We start from the raw sequence: 23,146 nt of genomic DNA, 5'->3' as shown, positions 1-23,146 counted from the left end.
ATGTAAAAAAACTGGTAAAAATTTCCAGATGTTTTTTGCAAATTTGAAACCAAGGGAATTAAATCAATAAGGTTAAAGAGAAATTTGGTTTTCAACTTTTATTTAAATCTGGGTATTTCTTCTAGAAACGCTAGTATATCTGTGCCTTGGAGGAAGAATCTTACATCTGGCAGAGAGGATAAGCTTTGCAGCTAACATTGTTTAGCATAGGCTTGTTACAGCCTCACAGCTATAATATTGGAGTTCATCTTTAAACTTATTTTTCTTGTACTCCAATGGATAATCCCCTCCGCCTCTGTAAAAGCGTGAGCCAGCACAGTTGCTGGTATCATCAGGTCTGAAAACAGAGCAGCTCTTTGTTCTGCCGTCTCAGTAACCAACACTTTCTGACATCCAGTAGCACTGACAGAAAGGCAAGAGTCAGAGAACAGCTTGGGACAAGTGGGGAACAAGGAATCTGGAAGATTTTGACTGTTTTGTATTAGGGGCTGATAGGCAGTGAGGAGAAGAAAAGGGGTGAATAAAACTTCCTGAGGATAATCAGTACTCAGTAGTAATCAGACTGGGACATTTGAGATCCAGCCTTACTGATGATTTTGCCCAGCAGCAGGATACTTGACTTCACAGCTTTAATCCTCTTTTAATGCTGTTCCTGGTTGTGACACAAGTAGTGGCTTTCCTCTGGAAGTCACCATTCAACCCTTTCCAGCGCAGTGTCCTTGGGACTTACTAATGTACACCCAAACTTTGAAAGCAGCATTGATATTGAAGCTATCACTGGAGTGATTTAAAATATATTACGTGGTATGGCTTGCAACTTCCCAGCCAATTTTAAAAATCTGCAATTAGCCTAAATTTAACCAGACATTGTCTGGCTCTTCCAATGTCATCCACGTTAATGAAAAACAGCACAGATGTTTAACAGAAAGAAAGTTCATCTTCTATTTCGAAAGTGGAAAAATTGCAAATATGTCAGAAATGCTACCCCTAGCTACATCGCTGTGGCTGGGAGCTGCAGCACGTAGTGCTGTGCAGTTGCCTCCTGTTAGAAATATGAACTCTCGAGGAGTTCTGAAGTACTTTATTAGTTTGGTCATTAATTTTGGCAATTCTTCTGAATTCACTTGCTTTTCTAGGGTAAAAGGCAAACTACTTGGAAACTGTATATGAGGGTGGCAGGGTTTGGTTTTGGATGCCTGGTGTCAGACCTTTAGCATAAAAGGCTACAGAGGTTTAGATTTTGTGCAGACGCAAAGAACGAGGACAGGGGTTAGCTTTAGCTGATTAAAATTTGTATGAGATTTTGTTTTTAAGCTCTAGTTTTTGAAATGTTTAGAGGTTTTCCCCTACTAACTTACGGTCCCAGCATAACAGAAGAAATGCAGCTGTATTTTTAGAGATGACTTTTGAGTGGCACAACCGTTTTGGATTCAGGAGCTTTTTAAAAATAGTGTAAATCAATATTAATTCAAGACATCAAAACTCTCTTATTTTATCAGGACAAGTGCTGCTGATGTTCCAGATCAAATCACATACTAAGATGAAATTTTATAGTGGAAGCATATAGTTTTTAAAAATGCAGCTCTTATATTGTGGCTTTACCTTCAGTAATATTAATTGATAGCATTCCTTTAGGGTTTTTTTCCTAACAAACAATAAAATACCAGCTAAGATCCTTCTGAACTTGATAATCATAGTTGCTTAGGCGGGGGAGTAGGGGTGGAGAGAAAGGAGGAGTAGTAAACTGAAAGATTGACTCTAAGGAAAAGAATTGCATGTATTTGCTGTTAAAACCTCCTTCCTGCTTCTGAAAATAGCTCCTTTTCCCTGCCTCTAAACATACAATAGCTCTTTTACACAGGTAAATGCCTAACGAAGTTAAAGGTGGCTTATCTAATGATTTGTGAGATTCAAGAACCAATATAAAGCAGTATCGGAAGCTTTATGATCACGTGCTTGAAGAATTAAGCAGATTTGGAAATGTACATGAACAGGAAATTGTTGTTAAGTCAGAAATGGATCTAACTTGTTGCCTTGTACCTGTGTGCTCTATTCCCTACTTAATCAAATTTGATACAGCCAGTGTTAATTTTCTAACTCATAGTATTCTTTATGAAATACAACATACAATTGCTTATAGAAGTGAAAGCAATTTTAATACTTAATTCATTTTGTCCTCCTAGTAAATGATTGCATATTAGTAAAGTTAGGTTTGGGTGTATATATATAATATTTAGGATTCCAATGGAAATTTACAGGGGCTTTAAGGAGCAGTATTTTTAAAGGGCTTACCGAGAACAGCACTAATGCTATTCCTGGAAAATATTTATATTATTGATTAATTTTCAGGTTACACGGGTAGTATTGTTGTGGGTGAACAATCACTTCAATGATTTTGAAGGAGATCCTGCTATGACTCGATTTCTGGAAGAATTTGAGAACAATTTGGAGAGGGAGGTAAGAATGAAGGGGTTTTCTGACACTTTGAGATGGCAGGCAGTAGCCAGACTGTTGTTATATATAACTCATTATGCTTTTCTCTTGTAGAAAATGGGTGGACATTTGAGGCTGTTAAATATTGCTTGTGCTGCTAAAGCTAAAAGAAGATTGATAACCTTGACAAAGCCATCTCGAGAAGCCCCTTTGCCTTTTATCTTGCTGGGAGGGTCAGAAAAGGGATTTGGAATCTTTGTTGACAGTGTAGATTTTGGTAGCAAAGCTACAGAAGCAGGCTTGAAACGTGGAGACCAGGTATGCAATTTTAAAATGTTTTTGTTGTGGTTTTTTTTTTCCCCCCTTTCCTTTTTTGTTTCCTTTCTCTTCGCTAAATAAAAATAACACTACCTGTTGGTATTTTTAGATACTGGAAGTGAATGGTCAAAACTTTGAAAACATTCAGCTGTCAAAAGCCATGGAAATCCTTAGAAATAACACTCATCTGTCTATCACTGTGAAAACCAATTTATTTGGTAAGTTTGTGTGCACTTTTTGTTCTAATTTCTGTTCTAATTTAGATGGTCTTATTTTTTTTTTTAATCGTTTTAAAATAGTTTTGTTTGAAACACTTTTGTACTGGGGAGAATAGAAGAAGGAAGCTTGCAGGTCCTAAAATACCTTAGTTCATAATTGCTGAGAAAAATGTATGAATAGGGTCTTATATGAAGTGACTTCACTCTCACAAGTGCACGTTTCTGGATTAAGAGGAACTATTGTGACCATTTAGCTCAAACTTATAAAATGTGTTTGTACATGTAAAGTTTAGTCCTTTCTCAAGAAAGAAGCCTCTTTTGGAATTTCAGTTGATCAGTGATCTTAATCTGTCTGCTGAATTTGCTCATAGTTTTTCAGTCCATGCCTACAATGAGTGTGACAAGGTTAATAAAAACTTTCTTGCCAAGGTGAAAACAATCTCGCTACCCTCCGAATCTATTCTCTTCATTTCTCCCTCTAACAAATACTAAAGCAATCATGGAGGAGTCTTTAAGTAGCTCAGGACCTCAGTTAGCATCATAAGTAATTAATAGTCTGTGGGGTTTGTTTGATTTTTTTACCACTGGATACTTGGATTATTTATATAATTTAGTGGTGTGTTCCCCAAGTGTCTCTTTCAGAATCAGGCTCTTCATCACAAGTAAGTTGGGCAGAATATTACCACAGGATGTCATTGCACTAACTGATGATTAAATATGCTTAGGTTATCTCCAAAAGTCATCTGTCACATCTGTTTCCTGGGGATTTTTTTGGCTTTGCAGTAAAGATTCTAATATTTCAATTGTTTCTAATAATTAAGGCATTTCTTAATATATCTGTGTATGCTTGTTTAGCAGTATATGCTTGTTTCTGTATGTGTAAGTTCTGTGTAACCATCCTTCACACACTAGGTTTTTGGATCTCATGTGTTGCTTTAGCACATTTAAGATTAAACCCAATTTCATTTCTTCAGAAGTTGTGTTTTTCTAAGTTTTTAATCTTGTTGTTCCACTGCAAATACTGAAATCACATCACAGTAGAGCCTCAGAACAGTTACTTTCTGTGTATTGCATGCAGTATTCCTTATCAACAAATCCCCAAAGGAGAGTTTGCTTTTTTTTTAACAGCATCTTCTTATCTGTATCTAATTTGTCTCTCCAGCCCGCAGCTCCTATTCGACAGTACAGTTATTGGCTTGGATTACTCTCCTCCACTTTTCTTTGTGTGTCTTATTTGAAGCTTTTGAAGTCTCTTGGTGATTTGTTATGTACCTCTGGAGATAAGGATGAATATTAAGGACAAAATTAATACATAATAGTAAAACCTAGCCCCTGATACTTATCCTTAGCTGGTTGCCCTTGTTCCCACTTTATCTAGAATTCCTTGGTTTTAATTATCAGTTTTCATTTATTATTACAAATCAACTTATCAGATGATTTTTCTATTTATATATGGAGACTTCCTCTCACACTCAGAATATGTGACTTGATCTCCAGATCAGCTTGCTTTGATTTATTTAAATATATCAACATTTTTGTGAAGCTAAATGTTGCAGTAGAAGAACTAATTCACAAAGTCATCAGGTATTTCTGCCTCAGAGGTGACTCTTTGCTAGGGAGCTGAGGGAGTCTGAGAGGTTTTTTGTATATCTGGCAGATGGACGCAACAGCCCTGTCAAACATCCAAGGTGTCTCAGTAGTCTCATACTTTCTTATATTTTCCTTATGACTTTGTTGCAGTTTCCCCTCTGATTTCTGATTTTTTTGATCCTGTTGCTAATAATCTTTTGTCCATCTGAGAGCTTTTGTTGCTGGCTATCTGTTTAAAACCTTCCTTCTCAGTTGTTAGTTTTCCAGTCTCATTTTTGTCTAGTGTGTTCTTTTTATGCTTGCTACTATTCTGCAGAAGCCTGTGTCCTTAGGTTGAAAAGTCAAAGTCTTTCCGTTGACACCATCCGTGCAACCATGTGGCTATCTAGTGTATTTCTATTCTGAGCTGGGCCAATTTACTGATTTTTCTGATTCATACTACAGAAAATGAATGCCCTTTTTAAAATTTAATTTTTTTTTTTAACTCTTATATCTAAATTCATGTAGTGCTTAAATTGACAGAATATCCTAATCGGTTTTTTGTAATGTTTAATATTAAACTGGTCTGGTGCACAGAGCTTTCTTTTACATTTTTGTTCTTTTTCTTTCCTCCCTTTTCGTGTCTTGTGCAGTTTTTAAAGAACTCTTAACACGGTTGTCAGAGGAAAAAAGAAATGGTGCTCCCCACCTGCCTAAAATTGGTGATATTAAAAAGGCGAGTCGTTATTCCATCCCAGACCTTGCCGTTGATGTGGAGCAGGTAATAGGATTAGAAAAAGTAAATAAGAAAAGTAAAGCCAACACAGTTGGAGGAAGAAATAAATTAAAGAAGATACTTGACAAGACTCGAATCAGTATTCTGCCTCAGAAACCGTACAAGTGAGTTTTTTATTTCCTCTTAAATGTTTGCTTTGTGTTTAATTTTAATAATTTCTCATTATACTTATAATTTGTCATGATGCTTTTTTATTTATTAATGCAAACCATGCTTATATCTGAAAAAATATACTAGAAAATACTAGTCTGAATATTTGAATGATCATAGACTACTAACAATGCAGCTCCTGACATCAATATGAACATATTTTACTTCTTATAGACAAAGTGATGGCACAAATACTTTTTCATGTCACTTACTGTTTTCTTTTAAGAGGACTGTTAATTGGAAGCATCCCAGGCAATTAATTTCAGAATAATTCTGCAAGCAGGTTTGCTTGCAAATGGTTGATAGGAGTAATCACTTCAATTTATCCACATTCCAGTGGTCTATAAGAATTTCTGCATACTGCCATAAGGGAGACTGAGGTTAAAATTTTAACTTCAGTTCTTTGATAGAATTGAGTATCCTTTTAATGAAAGCTAAATATGGTATCTGATATCTTTTATTCTATGAACACCTTTTAGAAATAGAGTTCTGATAAGGATTGTTGGAAACAATAGAAGAATGAATTTTATATGATTTTATGGGAATCTGGTTCTTGGCCAAGACAGATGGCATCAGTGGGAAAAATGAATTGTAGAGGGTAGTTGATGTGTTTTCAGCGTGTTCTCTTGCATTTTTCTTTTCGGTGTCCAATTGAGGAAGAAATATATTCTATGTAAATTCATGAAAAAGACACTTGTGCTGAAAATCTAAGATTTTTTTTCCTGCTATTACTTGGAAAAAAAAAAAAAGTTTGCTTAACTAATGTTAGGTATTCCCTAATAAATGAGTAGTGTTCTGAAACATTATACGTAGAATGTTAATAATGTAAAGGCTAAGTGAATATAAATTATTATATCCACATAATGGATATTTCTTAAATTGACACAGATACATTCCAGCAGAGGAGAATCTGTAAATCCTCTTTTTATGTTGTTTGTCTTTATAATGTTTTCTTTTATTTCACTGGTCTTGTATGTTTGTTCCTCTGATGAGCCATGCGTACTGTTAGGCGTGATTTTTTGCATTGTTCACCATTGTTCACAGCTTTAGCATAAAATTTTCTTGTTGGTTTTCTTTTTTTCTTTGATTCCTTTGATTTTTGCACTTTTTCTGTGCAGGGACCTCTTTGGGTAAGACTCAGAAAAACAGTACACTTGACCTATTTTCCTTTTGCTAGCTTTACTTCATGTATTACATACAGCAATTTGTCTGCAAAGCCTGTTGACGTTCAGTTGTTTGTGTCTGCACAGTTTCTGCATAGAGATGTGTAGCTGTAGTCTTTCCTGTTTGTGCTTTTCCCCCCCCCTATTGTGTAGAAACTTCTATCTTGTTCTTCCTAATAATTAATGGTATTGCATATATTAAGGGACTTTACCTATTCTCACGTGTTTTTAAATACCAAAAATCAAGGATGAAAAAGCTGATATACTCATTAACTAAAGTAGGTATTTAAAGACTTCATGAGTCAGCTAGCTTATGAGGTGAAACTGTCCACCTTTTTTTGAACATGACTACTGCAGGGGTCTCCAGTGCCTCCAGAATGTATCCAGATAAAACCAATCTTTAAAGTAGAATGAGGTCACTCTTAGAGGGAGCTTGTCTGCTTCGTGAGACATTAAATCAGTATCAAACACAAATCAGTTTGAGCAGGAGATAATGCCTTCCTTCAGTCTTGCTTTTTAGTCCAATAATGTCAAGCAACTTCCCGAACTGAGCAAACAGCACCATTTCCTTTGCAGCTACTGGGAAATCTCCTCCTCTCCACCAGCTATGAGGCATCTCTTGAAGTGTGCTTCTGGCTACAGCCTCCACTCGAGCTCTTTGCTTTCTTTACTCTTCTAATCCAGAGTGGTTTTGTAGTCTGTAGGCTCAGTTGCTCCAAATAAGGATTAAACACAGCCCCCATCTCCATCTCTAGCAAAGTTTTGCCTGGTCCATAGTGCAGCATCCCAGACAAAGAAGCAGCTCCCCTCTCTCCTCTCTATTTGCAGCCCTGCAGTGGGATGCACAGTGTACTGTATTTTGAAGGAAGAAGCATTCAGACAGCTCTGCCATTCCATTATCCCTTCTACCCTGTTTGTCATTCAGCATGAAAGTTATTTCTTAGTTAATGCTATCTCCCTGCATGATAAATGCATACAGAAAGCAATAGAAATGCCTTTCCTTTAGAACCACAATCTCCTTTCACCAGCATAATAAAATATTTTACCTAACAGCAGGGGCACTTCATGGGACCTGGAGTTTTCTAGTGTTGCTATTTGTATCTGAAATTTCTGGGGTTCATTTCTTGTTTGCATAAGTTAGAACTCACTCAGATTCTGATTTAAGTTTTAAAAATAGAGTAAACTGAGTTTAAGGTAAATACTTTCCAATTTAGTATATGAATACTTAGAATTGAGAACAATTTTAGAAACATTACTTCTATTTTTTTTAAAACCTAACATTTGTCAGTTGATCCACTTTACTGAACCTGCTTTGGTCATGACGCATCAGATAGGTATAAGATTATATAAAACTGACAAACAGCAAAAGGAATACATAATGCAAGTGAAACTATTAATATAAGGGGGAGAGTCACATTGTCTTCATTTGATTTGAATTTAGAGAAAATATTGGTGTTGGCACATTTATGAAATATACTATATAGTTGTTTAGAACCACCAGCAAGCATTTTGAGGTTCGGGGGCTTTGGGGTTTTTTGTTTACTTGTTTTTTTGTGTGTGTGTGGAGTGGTTCCTACTTGAAAAACAAGACATTGATTGCTGGGAATGCTTTTAGTTGTAGTGAAAGACTTACTTGCTTGTGACTTAGCATAAAAGTGCTGTGTGCTGAGTTGATCATCACTGCTTGTTGCAGTATTTTGTGCTTTATGTGGAAGTACAAAAATACAGATGTTCAGATTTAGCTTAACTTCTGATTTAGAGAGAATCCAAGAACTTTTTTTTTTTCAGTGGACTTGAGTGTTTCTGTCACTCTCATGGCTTGGGGTTTATACTTTGTAAAATATTTTGGTAATACAGAGTTATCTTTTTTTTGAAAAACAAAACAACGACAAAACCCAAACACATCATACAGAGATACCCCTCCAACCTTTTTCGAGTTGCATTGCCTTCTAAAAAGCAGTTGCTGTGTCCATGTAATTAAAATTGTGCCTTAAATGCCCAGAGATACTGTCATAGCTTCCCAGAGTACTGTTCAATTCGTAGGACTTAAAGAAGTGGTACAAGAGTGTACTGGCTAAAGTAATTCATTGATAAGCACAAAAGGATGCTTGTGCTCAACAGGGATAATTATCAGGCCCTTAATTACTTCTCTTTAGGTTTTCTGAGGATGGATAGAACACTAGACAAAAGCTTAAGTGCCCAAAATTAGGGTACAAATGGTCATTTGTGTTGCATCATTTAATTTAGTAGCTTGACTTTTTAGAGTTGCAGCAGTTTGCAATGAAATCTAAGTTCTGGTTTATGTTTTATTTACATGTGTAGATACAGATTTAGATGTGCTTGGCTTTTAAAAAGGCTTTGCCTATAGTAGCTAAGTTTTTAATTATTTTCCTTTTCTGTAATGACTGCTATTCAACATTTTACACGCTCAGAATATTTTATGAAGGATTTGCATCTATATATTTATACGAAAGTTCAATGGCTAGCTCCAATTCTACGTCCTGTAGTAATTGTTCTGCTTCACTTGCTGATTATGAACTCAAAAGCAATAAGCAAGTTAGTGCCTACTATAATATGATAGCTCTGTCTCTGATCCATCTAGCACTACTGACCTCCTTTGGGACCCTGCCTTTCACACCTTTATCACAGAATACTTTATTTACAGCTGTCAGGCACTTTGGAGACGATACCGATAGCACCCAAGTGTGGATGCTTACCTTAGCCTTCCAAGTTAGCAGGCATCACTTCAGTCACATTCAGTGAAGAGAAACTCAGAGAAGGTGATACAGGGTAGGAAAACGGATGATCTCAATGATCCTCTCTTATGTTTCCGTTGAAAGATCTTGGATTGTATGGCTACAATTCGTCCCGAAGTACAGTTGCAAATCCTGTCTGTCATGGGGTGAAAGATCTGTGAAATTCAGGTCTTATAAAACAGTACCGAGGGGACAGCAGTATTAGTCAAAGTTCGGGTGATGGGGTGGTGCAAGAATGATGAGGTATGTACCACCTTTTGAATAAAGATCTTGGCTGCTGTGAGAAATCGTCAAAAAATAACGAGCCTGACAGCTCCTCAGAGCTTAGTGGTGAACATGAGGATCTTCTGGCAGTGTGAGCAGGCAGATCTAATCACTTTGAGTGGACATTTGGGTGCTGTTGAGAAAGCTAGACAGCAAGCACTGTTGTCTGGAGAATTTTAACTTCTAAATAGTGACTACTGTACTAACAGTTGAAAGTGTGAAAATGTAGCGATAGACGTCCCTGCATCCCTCTAGTATAGCCCAAGCTCTGAATGTCTGTAAGTCCTGATTTTATTTCTTCCTGGACACAGTGACATTGGAATTGGCCAGTCTCAGGATGACAGCATTGTGGGGCTGAGGCAAACGAAGCACATTCCTCCCGCTTTACCTGTCAGCGGAACACTGTCATCCAGTAATCCTGATCTACTGCAGTCTCATCACCGCATCTTAGACTTCAATACTACTCCAGGTAAACATCTGTCCTGGTTTTGGCTGGGATAGAGTTAATTTTCTTCCTAGTAACTGGTACAATGCTGTGTTTTGGATTTAGTGTGAGAATAATGTTGATAACACACTGATGTTTTAGTTGTTGCTAAGTAGTGCTTATTCTAAGTCAAGGACTTTTCAGTTTCCCATGCTCTGCCAGCAAGCAGGTGTGCAAGAAGCTGGGAGGAAGCATAGCCGGGGCAGCTGACCTGAACTAGCCAAAGGGGTATTCCATTCCATACCATAGGATGTCATGCTCAGTATATAAACTGGGGGAAGCTGGCCGGGAGGGGCGGATCGCTGCTTGGGCATCGGTCAGCGGGTGGTGAGCAATTGCATTGTGCATCACTGTTTTTTTTTCCTTGGGTTTTATTTCTTTTTCTTTTTTTTATCATCTTCCTTTTCATTACTATTATTATTATATTTTTATTATTATTATTGTTAGTATTCTATTTTATTTTACTTTAGTTATTAAACTGTTCTTATCTCAACCCATGAGTTTTACCTTTTTCTTTTTTTTTTTTTTTGATTCTCCTCCCTATCCCACTGGGAGAGGGGGAGGAGTGAGCGAGTGGCTGCATGGTGCTTAGTTGCTGGCTGGGGTTAAACCACAACAGGATCCTTTTTTGTTGTTGTTCTTGACCTTGTAATTTCCTTTCATTGATCTCTTTTTTTTTTTTTTTTTTTTTCTGGACTTCCAGAGTGATTTTTTATTAACTGTATGCTGTCACCCACAGATTAGCCACATATTAATGCATTAGGATTTATTACATTTGCTCCAATATACTTTACCCGAATGTATTAGATGTCTATTTTTCAAGTATGTTGTATACAGAGTGCCTCTTACTGATTGAATACTCTCAGCCTGTGAAAACTTACTGCTTGGTATTTTATAATTTGCCCTGATAGATCAGTCTTTACAAGACTGCAGTATTTTCAAATAGATCGTTTCAAGTAGATCATTAGTAAAGCGAAAGGGCATTGGACTGGGACACAGGACATGCGTTTCAGTCTTTTTCTGAACAGAGTTATATAATCTTGTACTACATCTGTAAGGGACAGAGTTTCAGAGTTTCCTGTTAATCACCCTGCCCTACAGCTGTACGCTGAATTCTTTGTATATGAAGTGATAAAGGGGGAGAATATGAGAAACTTGAGAGCCGTATCTTATGAGAAGGGTTTAGCCGGAGCTCCTGGTGGGGTTGGGATTTGGGCTCTTATCTGGCTGCAGGAAGGTTCTTAGCGGGAAACCTTCCCTGAGTTAAGTATCCAAATCTTTGCTATTAAAACATAGCTGCTGGAGGAGGATATGGTAATGGTAGCTGGGCAGACACTTGGTTATTTTAGTCTAATCTTTAGAGTATTTCTCAAAAGTAGAACCGAAAATTCAGTGCCCTCCTAAGCCTGAGGGATTTTAAACCTTACCTAAAGGGATGGTGCTTAAACACCAGCTTACATACTGGCCAAGTTGGTGCAATCATTACACTTGAAACTATGATACTGAGCATCACTTCATCTCAGGTTTTTTAGAGCTAGAGAAGACTACAAGAAGGTGATGTGTGATTTTTGTCTCAGTGTCTAAGATTGCTCCTGAGAGAGTGGGAAGATTGGTATTTTTTTGTATTTTATCTAACGACTAGTGTCCAACACTTTGAACATATTCTTTATCAATAAGAGCCTAACTTTTTATCAGCACTTTATCTATAAATGGGTGAAGATTTCATTCTCCAGCTTGCCATTTACCTAGACCAGACGGTTCTAGGTAATTGTGCCCCTAATGCCGAGCACAGTGACTGGCTAACTTCCAGAGCTGTGGGCATCGCTGTCTCACACAGCTCAAACAAACTCCATTGATTGAGAATGAAAGCCATTACAGGTCTGAAGATCCTTCAGTCACAGATGGAGCTTGGAGAAGTTTAATAAATAACTAATGTTCTACTGTTTGCCTTTTGCTTTGAGGAAAGGAGATAAATAATGATGTCATGCCATTGCTTCAGTGTTATAGCAGCTTTTTCATTATCTTTATAGAAAACGTATTACGTAATTTGTGCTTTCTCATTTAAAAAAAAGCGCTTTTTTTTTCTTTGCTTAAAATTTGCCCAAATGTCCACACACTGAATATTTATTTAAACTAATTTGCAGGTATAATTTTTCCCTGTGTGGGAAGGAGGGGAAAGGGGGACTGAAATAAAAAACATATACCTTAAGGGCTTTAGGGATGGTTGCATTGTAGATAGAAGAGTTGAATTATACCTCTGTATACTTTAAGACTTGGAAAAAAATTAAAGCCTGCAATTTTAATTTCTTTTATTACTTTGGACTAAATTAAAGATGGAGATGGAGGCAGCTTGCAAGAAATTGAATGCACTGGAGAAGAAAGAGAAAAGTGGTAGAACAGCCATCCTTTGAGGCTTTGGGGAATATCCCTCAGGATAGAAAATAAAACAACTTGCTGTTTTGGAAGGGTAGTCTTTGAGGAGAAAATGAGAACAGCTTGAAATCTGCAAGGAGTCATTTTAGTTTCTCTTCTGATTTGCTCAGGCTTTTTCAAATACAGTTTTTAAGGTTTATTTTTAAATGTTCAAATAGTCAATAGCACTTTGATTTCTCTTCTCTTGTGCTGTCTTTGCTATTCGATTGGAAGTCAAAATAATATAGTAATGATGAGCTGCCAGTCACTGGTACTTTTTTTTTTTCCCCCGCATACAAGCTTTCTAAGGGACTAGATTCCTATCATATAGCATGGCATTCTTCAGCCTGCCACTCCAGTTTCCTTTTTTGAAAAGGAGTGAAGGGGGGTGATTACAATTCTCTTCAAGTGCTGTTTTATTTAAAAATTATTGTGCGGTATTACTTGCTACCATTGCTATAGCTGTAATCATTTCAATTGCTGGCAGACTTCTCTGTATTCTGTGTAGTGCTTTTGCTACCAGCTCTGATAGGTATGCAGCCTGAGAAACTGGATGGTAAAATACAGTGCAAAGATGATACTTCTCTATTTACTGTTCTCTGCATTCCTTCATATTGACTTCAGTGATCCAGCAGAGCAGGTTATTTTCTCCTTGCACAAAACACTGGTTTCTTGGGAGTGTTAAGCGACTTCTCACCTTGGTATTGTTTACAGTAGCTTCCTATCTTCATAGCATTTATATGAGTGGCAAGTATTTCTGCAACAGCAAGAGGCAACAAGATCTAGAGAGCAGTCTGGTTTTTAATAACATCTATGAAAGGCCATGTCTTTGGCATCTGCCTTCCTCAAGTTGTCAAAAAATGTAGAAATTATTTCAGGCACTGCTCTGTATCCCTCTTCAACTAATTACTGAAGGAAGATGGGCCAATATAGAGTTGGTGATAAAAGGCAAAATTGGCTTGCTAGTTATAAGGTATTTGTGCATTTGACTCAGGTACTTAGAAAGAGCTAAAAACTGCCCTGTACTGATACACGTTATGTGTAACTGATAATGTAATCACTGAATTCTAATGTGTTTCAGTATTAGTGCTTCTCAAGCTGCAAAAATACTACTGTGAGCTTAAAAGTTATGGGCTTAGTTGCAAGAAATTTGTAAACTAATATATTTAAGCCTAAACAGCCTTTGTGGCGTGTAAATCAACTCATATCAGAGAGATTTATCTTAATGCTTTCCAAATGATTATTTTGGAGACATGCAGCAGCAGTGGGAAGACATTAATTTTTGTTCTTTTGTCACAAGATTTCTGTTGCTGAATAGATCTTTCTGTAGTAACTTGAATATGTATTATGCACATTCAGGTCTTGTCAAAAAAGTTTGTGGTTGTATCAAAGTGAATTTTTTCATCTGGTGGCTGTTTTTTCAGTATTTTTTTTTTAATAGTGATCACTTTTTGGTTGTAGATTCAGAAGGCTTTCTATTATCTATTTTCTTGTTTGTATGATCTTTATGATCTAAAAAAAAAATAAAGAAAATAATTTTTTTAAAAACATAGTCATTAAAGAAAGAGTAATGACCAGATCTCATGCCACACAAAACTAGAAAAGGTTCTTTGTAACAGAGGGAAGAAATTAAATTAATTGAAAGTACTTCTCAGTTAAAAATACCTTATGTTAAAAAAATCCAGTGGTGGATAGCTGTACAATTTTAGCTCTTTTTTTTTTTCTTTTTATAATACAGTGATAACAATCAAACTTCAGTTGATTAATGGGTCTAGATTTCAATACATTACTGGAAATGTGGAAATATATATGGATTTGGTATTTCTATAAGCTGTGGGCAAATACCAAATCCCACGTTTGGACTTAGGCTGGTAATTTTCCAGATTTCCTAAAAACAGCCTTGTAGGTGTTCACTGTAAGTTTTCTGTCATCAGTCACTTGAAACAATAATATATTTGGAACACTAATATTTGTGAAGTGTTGTTCTATCTCTGGCTGCTTTAGTTCTTAATTACTAAAACATTGGCACAGAAATAAAGAGCAAGTTTTCAGTCTGTTACCCATTTATTATTACGATTTAAATGTATCAAGGATAGAGTGTTTTTGGTAATTAAGTACTTGGATGCATTAATACTGCTGCAATTTAGTTGTGTATACATGCATGCTGGCCATTATACCGGCATCTTCCTAGCTACTTATATGTACATGTCTTCCCTTTGTGTGTGGCACTATGGTTGAGTGTCAGGCTTAGGTAAATGAGTCTATTTTCTTAAAAACATCCTTAGGAAGGTTGACACTCCTATCACCTAATTTGCTTAAACTTCTTACATGTCAGTGTATAGGGTAGTGTTGTTGAGCATCCTTGATTTTTCTCAGACTTAAATGGAATTTACCAGGACTCAACACCTGTGAAAATCAGAATGCTCATTAGTTTGTCTGTCCAAACTTTGGAAATTTTAACATATTTTTGTGGCTTGCCCCGTCGATAGCCTAACTAACTTCTTTTCCTGGTTGTTAATAGAACTAGTCTTTCATTAAAAAACCCACAAAACAACAACAAAAATCCAGCTGTTTTATAAGGAGGAGAGAGGTGAAACAATGATACTGAAGTAAAAATGATAGCACTAGTAATTAGACTCAATGTAACTGATATTGTTGCTTGTTCTTATATCGTTAATTTTTTTTTTTGCTTTACTGAATTTCATACCTTGCATGTAACTTTTTTCCAGACTTACCAGATCAAGTTCTGAGGGTTTTCAAGGCAGATCAGCAAAGTCGCTACATCATGATCAGTAAGGACACAACAGCAAAAGAAGTGGTCATCCAGGCTATCAGGGAATTTGCTCTCACTGCAACCCCTGATGCATATTCACTATGTGAAGTCTCTGTCACACCTGAGGGTGTAATCAAGCAAAGGAGGCTTCCTGATCAGTTATCCAAGCTTGCTGACAGAATACAGCTGAGTGGCAGGTGAGATTGGAGACTGTGAGCTAAAGTTGACGATGCCAGTTTATTAGATCAAAATCCTGTTAATAGGAGTATTATTTAATTATTAATGTTCTGTTTCTTTACAAGAAGTCATTCCTTATGCAACTTCTAATTAATATCTAAGCCTGGTGAAATTCAGTTTATTCTATGATTCCAACTGGATCATTACTGTAACTTTCACTAGTATTTGAGTATATTGTATCTAGTGTCTTTCTGAATTTTGTTTTTACAGGTATTACCTGAAGAACAACATGGAAACGGAAACTCTTTGTTCAGATGAAGATGCTCAAGAGTTACTAAGGGAAAGTCAAATTTCCCTACTACAGCTCAGTACTGTTGAGGTGGCTACCCAACTCTCCATGAGAAACTTTGAGCTATTCCGTAATATTGAACCCACGGAATACATAGATGACTTGTTTAAACTCAAATCAAAAACAGGTTGCACTAATCTAAAAAAGTTTGAAGAGGTGATAAATCAAGAAACATTCTGGGTGGCTTCTGAGATTCTAAGAGAAACCAACCAGCTGAAAAGGATGAAGATCATTAAGCATTTCATTAAGATAGCACTCCACTGCAGAGAATGCAAGAACTTCAACTCGATGTTTGCCATCATTAGGTATTGCCCTTTAATAATTTTACTTCTAAGTAAAAAGCAAAGTCTTACTTATGTCAGACTGAAAAAAAAAGTGTTTAACAGAGTAAAGCAATTAATACTGCCAACATCAACACTTGGCAATCCAATAAGGAGGGCATTTTCCAGTAATCTGAACTTGACATTGAAACATTTGCTGAAATATTATTTGGAATGCTACTATTATGTACTTATTGCTCAAGACAGTGAGGCAAGAGTCATTGGTGAACATGGCACTAGAGAAACTACTGCACTTATTTAAAAACAAAGATCAAAAGAAACAGCAGTTATATGAAGAAAAATTATGACATTGTCATAAATGAAGGGGTTAATTTCCCAAACGGAGCTCATCATTTTATACATAGTTCCCAGTATCTTGAATTCATTGAGCTATGATATGTTGCCTTTGGTTTTCTTTGTATCAGCAGTTTCTTGGATGGAACTCTGATAATAGTCAATAGCAGACTACGATGCCATATAATAAGCTGTAAATAAAGATCTTTTAATAAGAATTTTAAAAGTACTGAAAATCTCAGACAGAAAACCTTTCTTAGTTTTGGAATAAAAGGAGGAGAGGAAACTCTAATGTGTGTGTTTGTACACATTTTTTAAAACATTCGCATTTCCTTTAGAGTCTCCCAAGTTAGGCAGAAAGAACCTAACAAAAAAAAAAATCCCTAAATATTGTCTCTTATGAAAAAGCTTGAGTAAGTTGCATTAAAATGACAATTTTATCACTGTCTCTGGGAAAAGCCCTTGTCACATTCAATCAACAGATTGAATGTGACACTTTTTCTGAAGATCACTGGGTTTGAATACCGTTCAATCAAATGTGGCAAGTTCCAAAGTCAAGGATCCATGCTGATAATCAGTCAACATCTCTGAGATACAAAAATCTTGAGATATAGCTCAGCTATTTCAGCTGATCTCAATGAGAAATAAAAGCAGCCTGCCTGCTAGCAAAAACTTGAGTGAAGGAAAGATTCTAGATACCAAACTTTCCCATAGGTAGAAATGAATAGCGAGACAGGCAATGCCATTAAGGGGAAAAAAAACTGGGGTTTGTACCAGCTACAGCTTCAGAATAACCTCAAGTATATAGAGTCGGTTAGAACAATTTCATCTAGACACAACAGTGTCAGATGGATTATTGCAGCAAGAAAGTGGGTCACTGTGCTGTCACCACCTAAACATTATGTAGGTGGAAGATGGTTTTTCCTCCAGTTTGGTAATCTGGAAATAAGTGGTGATCCTGAGGTACTCCTAGATTATGATGTTGTTATCAAATTCAGACACAACGTAATAAGAATAAGTACATACTCTCTATAAGGTTTAATTACTCATCCAAGTGTAACTTTTATCTGTTTATGGTTACATCATGCAGATGTCTCCAGTTTTTATAGCTTTTCTAAAAATGATCTTAGTTGTTCTGTAATACATGCTGGCAAAAGGAAGCGTTCACTTTCTGTTACTTTATTGACGTTGTTGCGCTACGCTATGCTGGCTATATGGTAGTTCTCCCACACAAAATTTAACATGGTCTTTTCTAGGATTTTTTGTTTCTTTCTATTGTTCTTGAACTTTTTTTGCACTTTTTTTGTTTGTTTCAAGTGGCCTGAATTTGGCACCAGTTGCAAGGCTCCGAACTACTTGGGAAAAGCTTCCAAGCAAGTATGAAAAACTGTTTCAAGATCTACAGGACTTGTTTGATCCATCTAGGAATATGGCAAAATATCGTAATGTCCTTAACAGCCAAAACCTACAGCCCCCCATTATCCCCCTGTTTCCTGTTATCAAAAAAGACCTTACATTCCTTCATGAAGGTAAAAGCAGAAGTATGTCATCTTTTACCAGCTAAGGAAAACTAGCTTTGCTACCTAATAACTGATGTTCTTAATTGTTGATTGTAGGAAATGATTCAAAAGTGGAGGGCTTGGTCAATTTTGAGAAGCTGAGAATGATTGCGAAGGAGATACGCCATGTTGGTCGCATGGCGTCTGTGAACATGGATCCTGCTTTAATGTTTAGAACAAGGTAAGTGTGTTGTATTAGGCAGAGCTTTTCCCAGCTGAGAGAAGGCTAGGTGTCAGCAAGAGGTGCTTTTCAAGTGCCCCTTGTTGTATTGGAGCAGTATGAGTTTTTTGTTTGTTGTTAACAATTTACCAAAATTATGTGGTGTTCTAAAACTGGAGAAATCATTACATTTTGTGTTTATCAATATATTAAAATGTTTTATATTATTCCTTAGCTGCCAGTTACCTCATAAAAATGAGATTCCATCAGTGGGAGGGAGGGGGAGATACTGTCTTGAACACATATGTATTAGTCTGTTTGAAACATTGATGTGTGCCAGCCTTATCGTTTTTATTTAGTAGAAGTGGGAATGCATCGGAAACAGTGTCAGCTAGTAGTGTTAGAAAACGTGGAGTGAATGGTCTTTGGCTTCATGTTAGACCAGCTTATTGCATACTCTTTTTCTTAATTTGAGCTAGAAGAGTTTGTAATACCTGACTGTATGCCCGAGTCAAGGCTCTTTTTAATGTTTGTGGGCTTCCAGAACTGCTTGTCCTGAGGTCTGGTCTTTTTCTTTCTGAGCTTGTGATCTTTCTCTGTCTCTTCTTAAACCCATGCTTTACTCTTCCTGGCTCTCACTTGCAGGAAGAAGAAATGGAGGAGTTTGGGGTAAGTGGTTGGAGACAACGCACACAGACATTCATTCTTCCCTTACCATTTGCATTGTTTCCTACTTGCTATCTTTAATTTTCTGGTGCTTTGATGTTTTTTTTCTTTTGTTAACCCCTTTTTTACTGACAATACATTTTAATCTAGGAGTGCTTTTGAGGCTAAAACACAAAAGTTGTAAATTATTTATTTATAAATGGTTGTAGATAGGAGTGGGGTGTTCTCCCCCACCTCCAATTTAAGTTGCCAAAGGAAGTGACTTTCAGTAAAAGAGAAATTATAAAATGGCAAGGTTGCAACAGCTGAAAATTGCTGTGAACTTTCTTATGCCTAATAAGCAATTATCACAATCAAACAAGTTAAAACTTACAGTATCTGCTAAACTAACTTATTTTCATATTACAATTCAGCCATCATTTTTACTCATAACAATTCAGGAACAATGCATAGCTTTCATATAGACATACATATATTGAAATGTGCATGACATTTATTTCATCATGAACTAGCTGATCATTTTATTTAACGAAAAGCTATCTTCAAACTACCAAGTTACAAGGAAGTTCTATTCTGTAAAACTGAGCTGTACATTTTGTATACAGTCTGATTTAAAAAATATTTAGAGAGCTTTCAAAATGCGTTCTGTATATGTATTTAAATTTGAATGTCAACTATAGTCTTCTGTCAGCATTGCCTTACTGCATGAGCTTTTCCTAATGCTCCAATCTTCTCAGTAGCTGGCTTACGTGAGAGAGCTAGCTTGAATGCTTTTCTAGATGTGTGAAGTGATACTGCCTAGTTGGAGCAGAATAGGTTAAAATATTTGTGTAATTAAAATAGTGCCTGTAACCAAGTAAAAAGATTTCCTGACCTTCATCTTTCTATCTATTATAGCTGTTTGACTTACTGGAATGAGGCATGTAAGCTTTGACCGTAGACTGACACTCATGCAATCTTTTGCACGTTTCATGTTTATCAAATGATACCGTGTTGGACTAAGTCATACTTTTCCCCTCTCTTCTTCCCCTCCTGCCCCCGCTTCACTCCAGGTCTCTCAGCCAGGGCAGTACGAATGCAGCCGTGCTGGATGTCGCGCAAACTGGGGGTCATAAAAAGCGGGTCCGTCGCAGCTCCTTCCTTAATGCTAAAAAACTGTATGAAGATGCTCAGATGGCACGGAAAGTAAAGCAGTATCTGTCAAACTTGGATCTGGAAATGGATGAAGAGAGCCTCCAGACACTGTCTCTGCAGTGTGAACCAGCCACCAACACACGTGAGCATTGTCATTTGTTATGGATTTCAAGAAAACTGTTAAATATACCTCTGTTTCTTCTCCAAGGAAGTAATTGGGAACAGTAACTAGATAATGAGGTGGAAAATGACGTGTCTAGTCTTTTCCAGGTACTGAACATCTGTGAATCTTAAGGAAATCATCTTGCAGATTAACAATATAAAGACATAGCATTTATATAGGACATAAGGCTTTCAGATGATGTCATGCTGAAGTGCACAAGGGTTCTTTAGATTTGTCCATACAAAGGGTATGGAGGAGCCAAAAGTTTCTGTACGGTTCTGATGTACTCAGGCTATTAGTGTGAATAGGGTTGGTCATCCTGGATGTCTTGGCCTTGAGAGGGAAAAGGGGATTTCCTTATGTCCAGGTGTTTCAGAGACACCTGGAGGGCCGTACCTGGCTGCAGCAGAGGGGGATCTTATGCTGGATATCAGTTTCATTTTGATTTGAGGGAATGCTCTATCTTATGCCCTTCCTTTCCTTCAGGGTAGCAAAAAATAGTAATTATGTATCCAGTCTAAACCAGTTGTAGTCCTTATGATAGCCCAGTATAACTTCTGGTCAAGATTTTGTTAACTATAACAATAGTCATTTATGAGAGTTTTATTTTGAGAAAGAGAGTGAATGTTCTTTGATAATGTACATATTTTAAATGGAGTCAAATCTCCCCCTCTTTTCATCTTTTCTCTCTAAAGGTATCCTACTGCATTAATTTTACAAGTATTTGAGCACCTTTTAATTATTAATTGGAGGGCTTTGCACTGCTCAGATTAAATCTCCCACAATATTTTTAGCTAGTAGTCATTCTGTGCTTTCTCCCATTTCTTGCAAAGTGCCGAAGAATACAGGAGACAAGCGATCTGGAAAATCTGAAACGTCACCGGTGGCTCCCCGGGCAGGCATCCAGCAGAAAGTGCAGCAGCAGCAGCAACATAAAGTAAACCAAGCATTGCAGGTCCCTGCTGTATCTCTTTATCCCTCTCGCAAGAAAGTGCCAGTCAAAGACCTCCCACCATTTGGTAAGTGGAACAATGAAGCGTTTGGTTTAATACTCTGAAGTTTGTTTGCTTATGTCAGGGAGACATTTTTAATCAAATAAGATTCAGGCATTTATTTCTGGTAGTATTATGTGCAGGTTATGCCAGTTCATGCAGTGTGTATGCACAATTCTCTTCTCTAGAAATGGAAAGAAAGAAATCTAGGAAAGCATCCTGTCAATTTAATCAGTATAAGTATTACCTGTTACTAGCAGCTGGAAAGAATGAATGTTTCTAACTATCTGCCCTGGGATCTTGGCTTAACTTTTCCAAAGGGATTAGTGACGTGGAGTTTTTGAGTGACCCACCTGAGATGCCTCAGAAGTTTTGGTGTTTTTTCAAAAGTTGAACATTTAATGTGAAATTCAGGCCTGCTCAAACTGGTAGTCCTGTTAGAAATATAGGATAATATAGAATAATATATATTTCACATTGAGGGTTGTCCCTTTGGCTTCTGCTCCCTAGTGCTTTTTTATTGTTGTTATTCAGTCATTGCTGCCTGCATGTGTCGCTCAGAAAGATACCGGGCTATAGGAATTTCTTCTAATCTGATTTCCAGATCTGTGTCCCAGCATGTGTACATAACATATATACATTATTAAAGAACTTCTTACATATCACTTAAAGTACAGTAATATTCCTAATAAGTATATGTAGCATAACTGACCCTTCCTATTGCATGATGGTAATTTCACAAGAGCTTAATTCTGATTTCACTTTTTATTAGTTTTACTTGTGCACTGCTTAGGCTGCTAGCAAAACATTAGAATCAGCAAAATGAGCAAGAAACAATTCAATATTCATCTAGTTCTTGTTGATGTTACCATTAAATTTTAATCTTAAAAGGACTTTGAAGCGCTATAGACTGTGTTTTTGCTCATGGTGGGAAAGTTTCTGAAAAGTGACTAGGTTATGTTGCTGAAGCAGCTGTAAATTATTGATAGCAGCATTGTGATCCAACAGATCAAAGATAAATTCTGTAGAATGCTTGAAAGTAACCTCTACCACAAACATTGGCAAAACTGTCAGAGAAGCTCCATCTTCACTTTTAAGACTGTCCCAGGGTGGATTTTTGAGGGGAGGGGAAGAGAAAGATGGATAAATGTTGCCTGAGAAAAGCAATTCTTGATGTCCTAGATCTTTACATCATACATCATCTTCAGGATGTTTTTACTCTTTAGTTGCCCAAAATAAACTGGTGCAGAGATAGTTCTCAGACGAAAGGGAGAAAGGCAGCTGCAGGATGGCCTTGTTTTGTAAGCCTGATCACATTAATCTTCTTTCCAGCTTTCTTTGACATTCTAGGCTACTGTGAATAGAAAAGAAACAGCAGAACAGTTTCAATTCTTACTATATAAACCTTCACTAACCAGTAAGATTTGTGTGTGTTTGTATTCAACATAATTTTAGTTCAAGTTTCTCAGTAACCATTACTATGCATATCCTTGATTTATATATATTGTATAGGCAGTATTCTGCAACACCAGATCTGCATTGCGTTTTCTGTGACAAAATATTTATTTTAGGTGGCCAGAATGAAAGACCTGCTGCACTAATATGCAGAAATAAAGCGCTATATTTCAAACAGCAGTAGGTTTAAACATTTTGCTTCATTTAAGCTGGTGTCAGAAATTCACAAATATACAGGAAAAAATTTAGTTTTTTCCTGTATGATGTCTGCTCTATAAATGCATTGTGAAACAGAAACATGTATTTATACTGGACTTTACATCTGCCTACATTAATTCTTATTTAAAGGCATTAACTCCCCACAAGCTTTAAAGAAAATTCTTTCATTATCTGAAGAAGGAAGTTTGGATCGTCACAAGAAACAATCTGAAGACACAGTCTCAAGTGCATCTTCACAGCTGTCTTCTCCTCCCACTTCACCACAGAGCTCTCCAAGGAAAGGTATTAGACATGCCATATTTCTCATCCTGTTTTCTGAAGC

General features: G+C 36.7%; 1 protein-coding gene across 5 annotated transcripts in view; it reads left to right on the top strand.

Annotated features, from left to right (window-relative positions):
- The window catches only part of RAPGEF2 (Rap guanine nucleotide exchange factor 2), a 193,267-nt gene that overhangs the window by 158,210 nt on the left and 11,911 nt on the right, over positions 1-23,146 (top strand). For all 5 annotated transcript variants that reach the window (XM_050895285.1, XM_050895284.1, XM_050895288.1 and 2 more), the window contains 13 exons: positions 2,350-2,457; positions 2,548-2,751; positions 2,861-2,969; positions 5,192-5,438; positions 9,979-10,136; positions 15,293-15,533; positions 15,784-16,167; positions 17,794-18,005; positions 18,093-18,216; positions 18,841-18,864; positions 19,914-20,137; positions 20,992-21,177; positions 22,954-23,106. In XM_050895285.1, the coding sequence (XP_050751242.1) occupies positions 2,350-2,457; positions 2,548-2,751; positions 2,861-2,969; positions 5,192-5,438; positions 9,979-10,136; positions 15,293-15,533; positions 15,784-16,167; positions 17,794-18,005; positions 18,093-18,216; positions 18,841-18,864; positions 19,914-20,137; positions 20,992-21,177; positions 22,954-23,106 (2,374 nt within the window). The remainder of the gene's footprint in view (positions 1-2,349; positions 2,458-2,547; positions 2,752-2,860; positions 2,970-5,191; positions 5,439-9,978; positions 10,137-15,292; positions 15,534-15,783; positions 16,168-17,793; positions 18,006-18,092; positions 18,217-18,840; positions 18,865-19,913; positions 20,138-20,991; positions 21,178-22,953; positions 23,107-23,146) is intronic.

The sequence above is a fragment of the Gymnogyps californianus genome, chromosome 4, assembly GCF_018139145.2.
Source record: "Gymnogyps californianus isolate 813 chromosome 4, ASM1813914v2, whole genome shotgun sequence".
In the NCBI taxonomy this organism is placed as follows: domain Eukaryota; kingdom Metazoa; phylum Chordata; class Aves; order Accipitriformes; family Cathartidae; genus Gymnogyps; species Gymnogyps californianus.
The sequence above is the reverse complement of the archived record's forward strand: the minus strand, read 5'-3'. Positions and strand labels throughout refer to the sequence as shown.